The sequence below is a fragment of the Aythya fuligula genome, chromosome 10 (assembly GCF_009819795.1).
Source record: "Aythya fuligula isolate bAytFul2 chromosome 10, bAytFul2.pri, whole genome shotgun sequence".
Classification (NCBI taxonomy): Eukaryota; Metazoa; Chordata; class Aves; order Anseriformes; family Anatidae; genus Aythya; species Aythya fuligula.
This window is the reverse complement of record NC_045568.1, coordinates 10876391-10889919: the sequence shown is the minus strand read 5'-3', so window position 1 is coordinate 10889919 and position 13529 is coordinate 10876391. Positions and strand designations below refer to the sequence as shown.

Here is a 13529-nt window from a genome sequence, read left to right as displayed (position 1 = left end):
AAGCTGGATGTAGAACAGGGAGAAAGAGCACAGAATTACGAAGGGCTCCCAGCTCCGTGTGTACCCCTCCTACTGACAAGGGAATACATGTGTCTGACTATGCAGCTCTTTATAACTTGGTTTGGCCAGGAGCTAGAGCACAAAAAAAAAATTCACCTTGGTCCCTCTGTGAAAGACAGGCACCTAGAGACATTAAGGGAACACCTGGGGAAAAAAAAAAAAGGGCTACATGCTCCTTACCAGCAGCCATTCCTTCGCACGCGGTTACGAGGAGCAGCACTCTTCCAAATCGCACCTCGCGTTAATGCGTGGTCACCAGAGGCCACAGTTTTCGAGTGGCAGCTGGTCGGAGATTCCCTCGTACAGCCACCAATTACATAGCAAATTAGCCAAGTGAAATCCTATGGAAATTCAGATTTGCCTTCTGGTGTGAAGAGGACGCGGAGGAAGCAGAAGGGGGTCACAAATATTCGGCAAAGCTCGCATGTGAGCGCGCCTTCGCAGGGTGGGGGAGCAATTCAGTAGTAGGGCTCTGACTTCAAAAAAATAATTTGTTTTTCCCTTCCATCTGGGCTCAAAATAAGAAATTACGCAGATTTCCACTGCCCACTCTCCTTTTTCCTTCCACACCCTCTTCTCATTGGCACAAGATAAAACCTTGGGGAAACAGCAGCAGCAATTTTCAATTCTCATTATCTAGCGGCAGCAGTAGCTCTTGGTGAAACTTGCGGTCAATAAACTACAGGCAATTTTAAAAGACACAATGGGAACTGCCCCTCCCACAGCTGTCCCATTATCCCAGCTTTTATTAGATTTAAAGCCAGCGATTCTTAGGCTGTAGCTGAAGTTCTGCAGAGCCACGAAAACAGACCACCAGAAAAGATAAAACACCCCTAAATTAAACAGGAGACATTACGGCAACGTCCTCTCAAGTCAGAGGGCTTCGACATAAGCAAAGCCCAGGATGCAGAAAGCAGCCCAGAGCCCAAGCAGGCTGCTGCTGCAGCGAGCCCGTGATGACACAAGCAAAATTTAACATTCAGGAGAGCAAAACCGGCAAAGCTCGTGAGCAGGTTACACAGAGCACGTCGGGAGCGTGCTAGCTACATCCAGGAGAGGATCCTGCTCCCCTAAGCCTCATAGCATCCAACCGTACGTGTTAACTTGGGAGTTCACGGGCTGGGTATGCCTCCTGTGCAGCAGGGAGGATGCTGCTCCTACTCACCCGAGGATGAAATTCAGCTGGCCTGTTTTATGTGCCTGTTTTAGGACCAGACACACCGTGCTCTAGCCGTGCCTCTTTCTCTCCCCTGACTGCAGAAGAAGCCCTGATGACCACGTACAAACCACGTAACGCCATTTACGTCTCCATCCTGCACTAGGGTACGTAGCAACCTGCTCCAGTGCAAGCGCCTCTACAGGAAACGGGAGCAGAAAATCAATTTCCAAACTCCTGAAATTATTTCCTCATCTCTCCGCCTGTGGGGCTGAGGTAACTGAGGTGCATCTCACCTCCCGGACCAGAAACACGCACTGCGATAGGCAAAGGGAATCGGGTGCCCAAAGGAACGGTCTCGGAGCAGCACAGTTCAGGGGAAGATGCAAGGAATTACAGTAATCCGCTGTAAACTGTAATTTTCAGCCTAGAAATCTAGAGCTTGCTTTCTGTGAGCCTAATGTATACCATGCCTTGGAGACATTTAACCAGCCATCAAAAAGAACTTGCAGAGAACCAGATGCTTCATTAAAGAATATTCACCAAGCCTTATAAAATCTTTAGTAAGAAGCAGAAGAACAAATCACCAGCATGCAAGTGAGCTAAGTCCCGCATCCAGCTTTGATTACAACATCCTCTATACTGGCAAACATATCATGTTAAAAAAAAAAAAAAGGAAAAGAAAAAGAAAAAAATATCAAGCGATTCTGACCCTTCTTTCCCACATTCCTCCAACCCGAATTTCCTGAATGAGGAATGCGTGAGACAGAAAGCCATTTGGTAGAAGATGCTAATTTAAACTTAAAGAAAAATAACAGCTTAAATGGGGAAGGGAGGAGGGAGTTTTATAGTCCTGCATGAAAAAAACACAACAGCTTGTGATCATTACATACATATCTCACGAGTCAGAGGACTTGGTGAGAGCAGTAAGGCAAAGTGTCAGGGCTTGAGCTGTCCTGGGATAAAGGAAACCACAGAAGATGTATTTCCTCACACATTTTTTGGAATTTGCACTCGCAGAACCCTTCAATACCTATGTCCAGCTGCAAGGTTTAGTTACCTGCACCTGAGTATCTCTTGCCTCTTCTTAAAGCAGGGCAAGGAGATTCTCTGTCATACTGCCATCATCTGCAGGGCAATTTAGTGTCCTGTGTACTGCTCCTTCCAAGAAGTTTCCAAAAGAGTGGGGAGAAAAATTTCTGAAGTTCAGTGAACTCTGGGAACCCAGACCACCCCCAGCTTTTGGTTTATAAAGAAAGCATGCCCCCTCCCCCTAAAAAAATAAAAAAAAAATCACACAAATCCAAACAAGCTCCAAGTTAATAGCATCTTTCACTGCCCTCTGCTGTTACCAGTCATTTAGCTTCCAATTTACTCTTTAATAATGTCGGGCTGGGGCTCGGGGCTGGCAGCATCCCAGCCCCTTTCTCAGGCGGCTTGGAGCCGCAGCTTGCAAATATGCTGAAGTTTAATGCAATCTGTCTTCTTTGGTAATCACATTCCGCCCGCACTGCATGCAATAAAGATGTATTGGTAAATGCATTTGCTAAAGATATACTCCACCGAAAAGGCTACAAGCCTGATTTACAGGAGGCAAGGAGGAAGCATCAGGTAACGGAGGCTGGCAGTAGATGCGCCAGCGCTCTGCACACAGCAACAGAGGGCACGGATTGTGCAGCAGCAAAGGCACTGCTTTACTTTAAAGCTGAGAAAGAAAAAGAAACCACACGTTTTGGGAGCTGGGGACTTTAAAGATATCAGAGAAAAGCCCTTTCCCTGGCAGCTTTAACCTTGCTGATTTGCAGACATACAAAGACCTTCTTTGTAAACAGGAAGGAAAAAAATTCCACCAGGACTAGCAACAACATTTGGTCTAATATATCCTGACAATTTTCCCATCTCCTTCTGTCGGGCTTCTTCTGGGAGCTGGCTGGCAGCTTGTTTCATGTTATACTTAAATCAGCCATACAGCTTCCCCTCACAATGCTAATGCGACAGAGAAGGACTGCTTCGACGAGATCTCCACCTCCCCCCACCCCCTGCCTCCATATTAATAATCCCAGGAGAGGAGTCTCAGCTCTCTATTCCCAGAAGGCTCTATCCTTTCCCCAAATCCATCTTATTATAGAGTTTCAATACCCTTCGAAGAATTAAAAAAAAAAAAGTCTGCCCTTGAGGGACAGCTGACTGAATTCTCACACGGAGAACATCCTTTACACTTTGGACATCCCAAGCAGCAGCTTGTCCTGCCATGCTCTTTTTCCAAGACTATATCCTCATTGTAACATTCAACTACTCTTTTTTTTTTTTTTTTTTTCCTTTCTCCTTCACTTGCTTTAATAGCCACAGATTTTTCCAAGGTGCTGAGCAGTCACTGTCCTAAGGCATCAACAGAAGCTAGTAGGGCTCTGCAGCTCTGACGGCAGAGCCGTGGCCTTGCTGGACCTCTGCACAAGACAAAGCTTTCAGGAGCGTGCAGTTCCCTCAAGAGGCAGCACCTCTGCCCAGTAAAGCAGCTTTCCTCATGCAGCCATGAAAGGAAGCAAGACCTCCAACTGTGAGGTCCCAGAATGGCAGCGAGGTTGTTCGGAGCCCGTTCAAAACATTGCCAACACTGGCAAAATGGATTTGCCTACCCCTTGCAGAACGCAGCATCCAAGAAGGCAAAACTTGGGAAAATCACCATGGCTGACTTTGAAACCTAGGAGCATCAGTGCTAATGTTTTGGTAGCAGCTCGGTACCTCAGGACCCACTGCTGGGACACACCACAGCACGACTGAGAAACGTGGAATGAATGCGAATGCACAAAATGGATCCCGAGGAAAATTTTGTCTCCTATGAACAGCACAGTTTAACTATTGGATACTACAGATCTCAGAGACATTTCCCAGAAGAAAACACGATGCAAAACAAGTCAGCAAAGCCCACAAGTATATCAGATCAGGGAAGCTTTTGTTACCTTCTGAGCTGCACTAACACAGCGCTGATACTCCTTAGCCAGTTCCGAGCATTTGAGCACCTCACATTTGTTTTCTTGGTAGCACTTCAGGATTTCAGACTGCAGACTTGCACAGACAGGATCGGTGTTCCTCCTCCTGCAGGGAAAACAAGAACAGAAAGATGTGTGAAGGGGAGTTTTCACCCACTTACAACTACATTACCAGTGGCACAGTCACTAATCTTGTGTTGGAGTCACCTAGCCCTAAGAAATAAAGAAACCAGTAAAAACAGAGATCACGGAAATGGGTTAAATGACCAACAGTGTCTTTCGGCTGAAAAATCCAGAGTACCAAGCAGGAAGAAGGAACACATTCTTTCTAGGTTGGTGTGGAAGGCTCTTACCAGAGATAAAACATCATATCTCCTCTGCAGTTAGGAAAAATCAATTCCAAGAGGTTCAATGATTTCCCCAAGTCACATTGGAAATCTTTGGCAGAGCTCCGGAGTCCTGGCTGGGCCTGCACTGGATCTGTTACAGGCTGACAGGGAACTGAATGGACTTGTTGAATGAGCCACCTCCACCTATCGAATCCTCATCTATTTAAACACTTCAAAAAAAAAAGAAAACACAACATGGTTGGAAGCACTGTAATTCTCCGAGTGACTAGAAAAAACAGGGAATAATAGCGAGAGCAGATATCTGTTTGTTTGTTTCTGAAGGAAGTGGTACTCATACCCCGTAAGTGGCAACGACAGCTAACCAGGAACAATTAGGGAGGATGCTCTTACACCGTCACGTGCCTGCGTGCATATGGCACAGCACAAGCAACCGCACCGATAAAGGGAAGGTCACTGTAAAACAATACGGGCAGCAATGGCACAAGCAGAGTGACAACAGTGTCATCAGCTGCACAGCCACAGACGCAAATTGCAGGAATGTGCAGCACAATCGCCCCGGTACGTTTTAGCAGAGAACATATGCTTAGGTGCAGCGGCCCTCAGATGCTGCCTTCTAAACCCTAAATCCATTTAATTCCTTGCATTTCCTGCCCCAACGTGCTTAAAGAGATCTGTGCCCAAATATCAAATGCAGCTCTTCTTCCCAAAGCACCTGATGCTGCAGGCAGGCACGAATGCCATGCCATGATGTATTCATTTCCCCGGGAACAACAACAGGCACTCATTCAGCAGCAGCGCCTCATAATCAGGCAGGAAGAAAACATGACCTGTTCCTGGGCACATCTCATTCTCTCAGGTGAAACAGATTTCTAAGAAACACGAAATCTTCAAGCAAGATCATTGCAAAATTTTGGGGGAGAGCGCGGATATGAGTTTCCAAATCAGGCTCGTTTCTGGAAGGTGCTCAGGAAGGCAAGCGGAAGGAGCAAAGGAAGAAAAAAGAAATTGTCCTTTCCATATCAGCAACCCCGCTGCTTCCTCCACATAGTTTGGCAGGGACGTACTCCAAAGGACATTTCTTCAGTCCTCAGCCCTCCTCTGCCAACAGACACGGACAGGCTGAGACTTCCTCAGTACCGGTGTGACAGCCACACCCTAAAACATCAATATTTGGATCAGAAACCACCAAAATATGACACAGACTTCTTCTTCCAGCTCTTGTCTAACCTTACAGCTTTTAGAAGAAACTCATTCCACACACAGCCCCTAGAGGTTAGCATGCATTTGTAATTTCTATGTTCTATAGCAAATCACCTTTAAATCCCCTAAAAATCCATATTCCAAAAAATCTTCAAATTTTGGAATAGGAAAGAACTCGGAGGGAGCTTCAGAAACTCATAATGTTGGCATTTTGCTTTGTCACTAACTTTAATATCACTCTAATCAAATCAGCGAGACTGTGGAAACGATACCAAACAATACCAGCTCAGGAAATACCACCAAATCCCTCCATTCAATGAAGAAGTTAAGACTTTTAAAATTAGTTTTTTTTAAACTCAGCCGTGTTAAACTGAAGGGCATTTTGTAATTTTCATGCAGAGAGCAGGGGGAAGAAAAAGGGAGAGCCCGCCACAAAACGCTCTGTACCCATCACAGCTGAACAACACGGCACAAATGTCTTGGAGAAATACAGAGAAGAATGCTCGAGGTTGCCACTGTCAGCACAGAGAGCTATCATAATTAAGCTACCGTAATTAAGGGTTTTTCTATGTTTTCATTCACTGTGTCTCCTATGGCATCAGTCTGCATTGCCAGGAGTAACAACAGAGGTAGGAGCCAGCTGGGGGTCAGACAGGAGTCCAAAGTCAGTGCCCTTCTGCTCTAGGAGCCCCCTGGTAGCCAGCCGGCAGCCCAGAGGGCTATTTAAAAGCTAAAAAATTATAAAAAAAAGAAGCCACCAAGCACCTGCTACTGCCTCAAGCCTACCAGAGGCAAGGGATCATTGAACATAAAAGGGCAGGTTGCCAAGCCAGCACCTCCGCCAGCACTGGTACATGGGTCTTACCATGCAGAGGATTTCTTCGGTGACTGTAAGGCGGGTACCCAGAGCCATAAATAACATTTGCTTTGCATCAGTAAGGTGTTGTGTCTTCAGAATAAAATCTCCAAGTCTAGTTCTGCATCAATTGCACCATCTTCTCAAAGGAGATTTAGAGAAACTAATCAATGCACCATGAAGTCAGCCGGGGTAATTATCAATACGAATCACACAAACCAATTCACGCGTGCGTTCGTAAGTGAACTGGAAACTCAACAAAACCAGTTAAATCCTACTGTGAATGACATTTCACTTCGAAACAGGACGTGACTGCTGCTCAGGGAGAACTGTCCCCATGCCCCACCATGCAGGGGGACCTACAACACGAGGGGATGAGAAGTGAGAGCCAGCTCGGCACGAGGAACCACTCATCCATGACACAAGTCATCCACGTCCAACAGAGCGGTTCCTATACCCATTTGGACCCCCCAAAAAAGGGTATTTGGACTGCTTTGGTGAGCGGTTTTGAGAAGTTTTCCTCCCAGCACAGCATCCACTACTCTTGTCCCAGCTACTGACTCAAAGGGACGTCACCCTCCTGCTCCCATTAAGCCTTTTTTTTATTTTAGGTTGTATTTTAGGTGGGAACTACAGCCCCACACACCGGTTGCTGCCCAGCTCTGCACGTCTGTATCTGCAAGGAAAAAGAACACGAAAAACCTGGCAGAGCCCAGCAGCATCTAACTGCAAACATCTTTTATTATTATTTCTTAAGCAGTGATGGGAAAGGAACGTGGTGGAGAAGGGATGAGCTTTGAATACAGGAAGAGCAGAACAGCAGCAAGCTTTGACCCTTCTCCTAAAACGGGGCACGGTTTTAAGCATAATATGCTCCCACCAAGAAAGGTAGGCAATTAGCCTCTGTCTAAAATAAAATGCCTTGTAATTGCTGCTGCTATTATGAAAACAGATGCGAGAGGCTCATTTGTAGGAAAAAAGGCAAAAGAGAAGGGCTGGGGTGGGAAGGGTAGGGGAATGCACAGACGGGGAGGTAGGGGACGGTACCTCAGAAAGAAATGCAGGTCATACAGAATAGGGAAGATTAAACCAGTAATGCAATGTGTGCTCTCATCTGTTTAAAGGAAGAGAAAAGGAAGAACGGAGAAAAGATGACAGGTGGAAAAAGACAAGGATGAATCTAGGAGTAAAACTCATTAGCAGTGCCTGCCCCATCACAGTGGGGAAAACCTCTGCTGCTCTGCAGCGGGGCAGGAGGCGAGGTGCACGGGAAATCCGTGACTGCAGATCTCACTCCCCCCTCCCAGTGAGGGGGCTAAGCCAGGTCTGACTGGAAAAGAAGGAAGAGGTTTTCGTAAAATGAAACAAAGGGCATCCTTCTCTCTGCTATCCCTCGAGGTACGACAGAACGAGCGTGATCTCGCTGCATTTTGACACACCAAGAGTTACCAAATCCTCTCTATCACCGCGTATTCCCTTTACTTTATTTAATAAATGAAATCTCATCAACTTATCCTTCTTCTATTATCACTGCTGACATCAATCTGATAATATTGGCTTGGCGTGGAATCGTGCTATTATATGTCCTCTTGATATTTAATTTAAGAGAAACGTCTGCAGTGGGGTGAATATGTGAAGCAAGCTTTTTATTACTGGCAGCAGTAAGGACGCTGGGAGTGAATTAGACATTCATCTTAGTCGGGGCCAATCTAGTGGCTCAGAAGAGGTTTTCTTCTTAACCCTCTCCTACCTGTTCAATAGCGGCAGGTAACTGCTGCTCCAGTCAATAACTGCATTCATTTGTCTTGGCAAATTCCTTTCTACGTGGCTATAAACCCCATGAAGAAGTGCCGAGCGTCTGGGAGGTTAAAGCAAGGTTCTTCGGGAATTTCCATCATGAGCTCTGCAACAGTAGGCAGAGCGCTGGTCTAAATGTCCACCAATTAATCAAGAAGCCACACAGCTCTCGAAGACAAACATACAAACTCATTTCAAGAGCTGATTAAGGCAGTATCACCAGGATACAGATCCCACAAGCAGGTTTCAAGCATAGCACGATGGCTACTACCTAGTGCTGCTGACAGCTTCCCTTTGGGGAGGAGAATTAGGGACAGTACTGGAATGCAAGGGGAAGCTGGAAGATGTGTATATACTTGCTAGTGCTTCCACTCTGCTGATGGATCACCCTAGCCAAGTGGAGACACAACTTTAAAGCTTTAGGACTTGGCAGCTCCTTAGACTAGTGCAAAATCAGTAGCTCCACGGTGAGCACTGCACCGCCGCTTGGCTCTGCTGGGTAGAACAGCGATTCCAGATGGAGGTAAAAGCAAGATCCTCTTCTTACCTTGTACTCTGGGAAACTATTCAAGCTGAGAAAAAACTCAAGATAGAGACGGAAGGTATCTAAACCTAGACACATTTAGATACCTCTACTCAGTACGTGAAAACCAAAGCTACACAGGGTCCCTTGTACGAGCCAACTTGAGGGCAGCTAGCTCCAGCACGTAGCTGCAAGAAGCAGCCTACACGGTGCAGCAACCTGGAATTTCCTGTGGGCTGCAAAACCCCACAACAACAGGCTGAGCTACTTTCGGCTGCATTATTTGACTGCAAGCAGTGTCTGAGCTAACTCGAGCAAACCACATTAGTCACCACGGTTAGCACAGCGCAGACAACCTCAGAGGTCAGCAAGGAGGTGCACGGGCAGCACAGAGCAAAGCCCAGGGCAGGCAGCAGCAGCTTCTGCGTGTCAGGAAGGAAGCAGAGACGTGTCAAAGAGTTGGTTAGCACGTCTGTACATCCAGGGTAGGCCACACGCGTTTCCGAGTAAGCTCGGTGATGTTTTGGTCACATAAATGTGGTGTGCAGCCACGCAGTACTGTACACACACAAAAGCCGCTAAGTGGTTAACTGACCTGTAAAACTGCTTTCTCCCCTGGGTAGCAGTTGGCTCTGATGGCTCCTCTTTAACATGTCAGGAAAATAACTCCAGACAGATGCAGTACACAGCACACAGAAAGGTTCCATCCTCTCTCATTATTGCATCCTTGACATTTACAGCAGAAAATTAAACACAATTGAAGCATTTCATTCACATGTAACAAACTCATCAGCACAGAACAAACAGCCAAGAAAGCTCACTTTCATCACAGGCTCCAGGATGCGGCACCGTCACAAAGCAAACACGATGGCCTCACCACAACCGATGGAATTCCCTGACCCTGGACGTCAGACTGATAACGTGGCTTGAATGAAAAAGGGAAGAGTCATTTTGCCGCTGTTTGACAAGAGAAGTAAGAGATGGAGGATGCCTAATAGATTACCCAAATATCTAGTAAAAACTCAGTAATGTTTTAGCTAGATAACCTAGCAATGTGTAAACAAGCTGCATGCCTCGTGAGAATAACCTAACCTGATCAGGGAGGAAGCACCTCTGATCAGCCTCGTGGACTGAAAACACCGCGCACCGGGCTTTGCACTGGTCCGGATGGAACACACGGCGTGTAGAGGTAACCTTGTGTAAAGGAATAGATAAAAAGGAAAGGTGAAACCTCGTGACAATTTTCATAATAGGGGCACCATCTCCAAATTTCAGCTGTATTCCTAAATACTCCCCCCATGTCCTTCCTCGCTGGCTGCAGCACGCCACTGCACGGTGCACTAATTCCCCTCTCCCTCTCTCCCCCCTGACAGCTGCACTTCAGCACCAGGCCACCTGATTCTCTTTCTCCCTACCTTGTCCGTGGAGCTGCCTAATGAATACATATTTATGAAGCACCATGCGTTTCTGTGTGACTCTGTGATCCTAGAAAATTTGTCACTCAAGCACTTCCCAGTCTCCTTTCCTCTCCTGACAGCTTGTTTGAAGCTGTCACACAATTCCCCGTTGCAATTTGTGCACTCGCTGCACCCTTGTCCTTTCCAGGACAGATAACTCCTTCCCTTCCAATCACGGATACTCAGAAACTGTTCTGAAATCTTCTCCCGTGTAACTACTTAGATTCTATCACCGAGACCCAAAGCTAAAACAAATATCCAATCTCAGTAGTGTCAGCAACTTGTTGTGTCACCGTGCTGCTCAAACGCTTTGGCTGTCAGTGCAAACAGCCGAACCCAGCCACGTTTTCTTTATAAAACAACAAAACCCCCTCCAAAACGTACAGACTGAAGTGGAATATAACTAATAGCACTTTTATATAACGTGTAATTTTGAAATGTCCATGGAAGGCAACAAGTCTCTCCATTACGGTGACGAAATTGATGTAACGGGGTAGTGTGACCCCTCCAGCACAGGTCCCCGCTCTGTGTCTCACTTACCCCAACACAGCATCAACTCTCCTGTCATCCTACGTGGCTGAACCTCATACACAAGCAGTTATTTCCTATTTGACCAAATAATCCTAAACATCCTATACTTCTTTGTATAGGTGCAGTTGTAGCCAGATTTAGCTGGCTTGCCCAGCAGCACCCCGAAAGCCCCAGGTCCTGGGGTTTGGCGGTGGGCTGTAGGTCTTCTGGGGTGGATGGCAGGGAGAGCAAGATCCCACTGAACCTGCAAACCCAACAACCACCCAGCCCTATTAGTATTCCGCACGGGAGATGGCAAGCGGTTTGGAATAATGAGAGACTTTTCCCCACAAGTGGATAATTTCAGCGTGCGTTTGGATGTGAATTCTTTACTGATTATGATGGCAGAATACTGAGTTATGAGAAACTGTCAGCTTGGAAGATGAAAGGAAAACTACAGCCTCTTCCCTGCCTTGCCAAGAGATCCAGAAGTTATCAGAACTGGATCTCCTGCCCACAAAGCCATGCACCATTTTTTCCCCAAAGATGCCAAGCTACGAAAAGTTGACTAGCAGAGATGAAGAGCCTAAAGTTAGCAGCAAAATGGTCTCTGGAAGCCAAGCAGGAATGAGTCAGAATCTTGTTGCTGGAAGGAGTTCTCTGAATCAGAAAGGAAGCTGGCTCAGCTCCCACAAGGCAGAAAAGCAATATAGCAAGCAATAACTGCATCTGAAAACAACACACAGCCCAACAAGTGACCCGAATAGGGATTTTCTTTCTCAAGATAAAAAACATCATCTAAGAACTGGTTAAGATCTCAGGTCAGGAAGCAAACGCATGCAGCTTATGGAATGCATTCAGCGGTGACCCTAGGAACATACGGGCTGTGATAATGCTGTATGATCTCCGGGTTAGCTGGGGAACTGCCTGCTGAAAGAATGCTGGACCCGTGTTCTTTTTGGCATATTAAACCCCTTCCCAGAAATATCCTTAGGTATCTGTTACGCTAATTTCATATAACCACAGGACATGAAGGACAGACAGGTCCAGTACATTTTTCTTATATAAGATCTTGTAATGATGTCAGACTGCTAACAAAACCCTTCTCTTTAAAAGCTCTGTTACTTTCCTTAATTTTCCAGCAGTTACTTCCCTAAAATGCCCCCAAGCACTGCGCTAGGTCCCTTCACTGCAGGCGTTACAGCAGGCGACACAAAGGGACACCAGTGATGGCCAAAACCACGGCTCCGTTCGGATACCCAGCGCCGACAGCGGCGTAACCTGCTGGAGATGCAGAGAAATCCTGGGAGGAGAAGGAGGCTGCCAGCATTCGAGTTCAGGTGGGATCTGAAGCTAAACATCCGCCTTATTAAAACATCCCCTCGGTTCCGTGCGCGTGCTCTAATCCCCGAACCCGCAGTGCCCCCTGGCACCACGCTGCGCAATTTGCCGAGCACTGACTCAGCAAGCTCCCCATTAAGCAGCCACTCATCCCCCCAGAGAGCGGGGTAATGGCGCTCTCACGGAGGAAGCACAAAGCCTTCACGTTTGGGTTTGGGGGAGAGGTTGGGATTTTTTCTTTTTATTTGGTTTTTAAATAAATATTATAATTTCGAGAAGCCCTCAGAGAACTGAAAAAGCCCTTATAGAAAATCATTTTGATAATGTGCTTTTAAATTCAGAGATGATGTGAAATGTCTCGGGCGTGTTAATGAGACCAGCGCCCACACCGAGCTGCCCCACTGCGTTGTCTGTGGGGCTCACGGGCAGCTTCAGCCCCCGGGAGCACATCTCGGCGTGCTCTCTCCAAGGAAACAATATTCTCCCCTGAACAAGGAGTGCTCCCGTCCTCCAAATACTGCTGGTTTGGGCCAAATCAGTCACAATTCTGGTTGGTGCGGTGTACGTATGCTCCAGACAGGCAGAGGGGAGATGCTTAAGCAGGCAGGAGATGCTTCCAGGACTAAAGAGGAAAAAGGAAAGGATGGAAAGGAGGAAACTGCCCCAGCGAGGTGCTCTGGCAGCAGGCTGAGCATCGCCTCGTCTTGGGACTTCAGAGCTGACGGAGCCCCTTAGCCCAGAAACCGGTGGTGTCAGAGTAACCTCAGGAATTACCAAAAGCACACCAAATAAAGAAAGAAAAGACATCAAAGCCTGGTGTGGTGGCAGGGATGGTTTTTCTGTCCCTTCATAAGGGTTGGGACAGGCCTCAGCCTCTCAGCAGCCTCTAATACCGAGCCCCAGCACCTTCCTCCCTGCAGGCTGACCACCGTGGGGTAGGGTGACCACAGCCATCCCCGTCCTGTAGCCGTGGCTATCACCTGGGCAGGTGGAGCAGAGCAGCTCTGAGCCACAGAACCAACTGTTTCTTCAAACTTCCCGCTCCAACACTTGCCTTTGGGCTCTGCCTGCATCCCTCCACCCCTCCGGGAGGAGCCTGGCTCAGCAGCAGCAGCGACGTTTTGCACGGAGCGTGTAATCCAGAATCGGGAACACAATTACTGCTCAAAACAGCAACACTGCCCTTGAAATCAGTTGTTAGTGAATTAATGACCGGATTGGTAGGAGCGTTACCTCAACTTTGCTTTAGGCTGCTAATTAGCAAACAAGTCATTAATTCACTGGTAACA

General features: G+C 47.1%; 1 protein-coding gene across 1 annotated transcript in view; it reads right to left on the bottom strand.

The window, feature by feature from the left end:
- Positions 1–13529, bottom strand: part of CHCHD6 (coiled-coil-helix-coiled-coil-helix domain containing 6) — a 106061-nt gene that overhangs the window by 29113 nt on the left and 63419 nt on the right. Inside the window, exon 8 of the mRNA XM_032194332.1 lies at positions 4177–4312. Within this exon, the coding sequence (XP_032050223.1) occupies positions 4177–4312 (136 nt within the window). The remainder of the gene's footprint in view (positions 1–4176; positions 4313–13529) is intronic.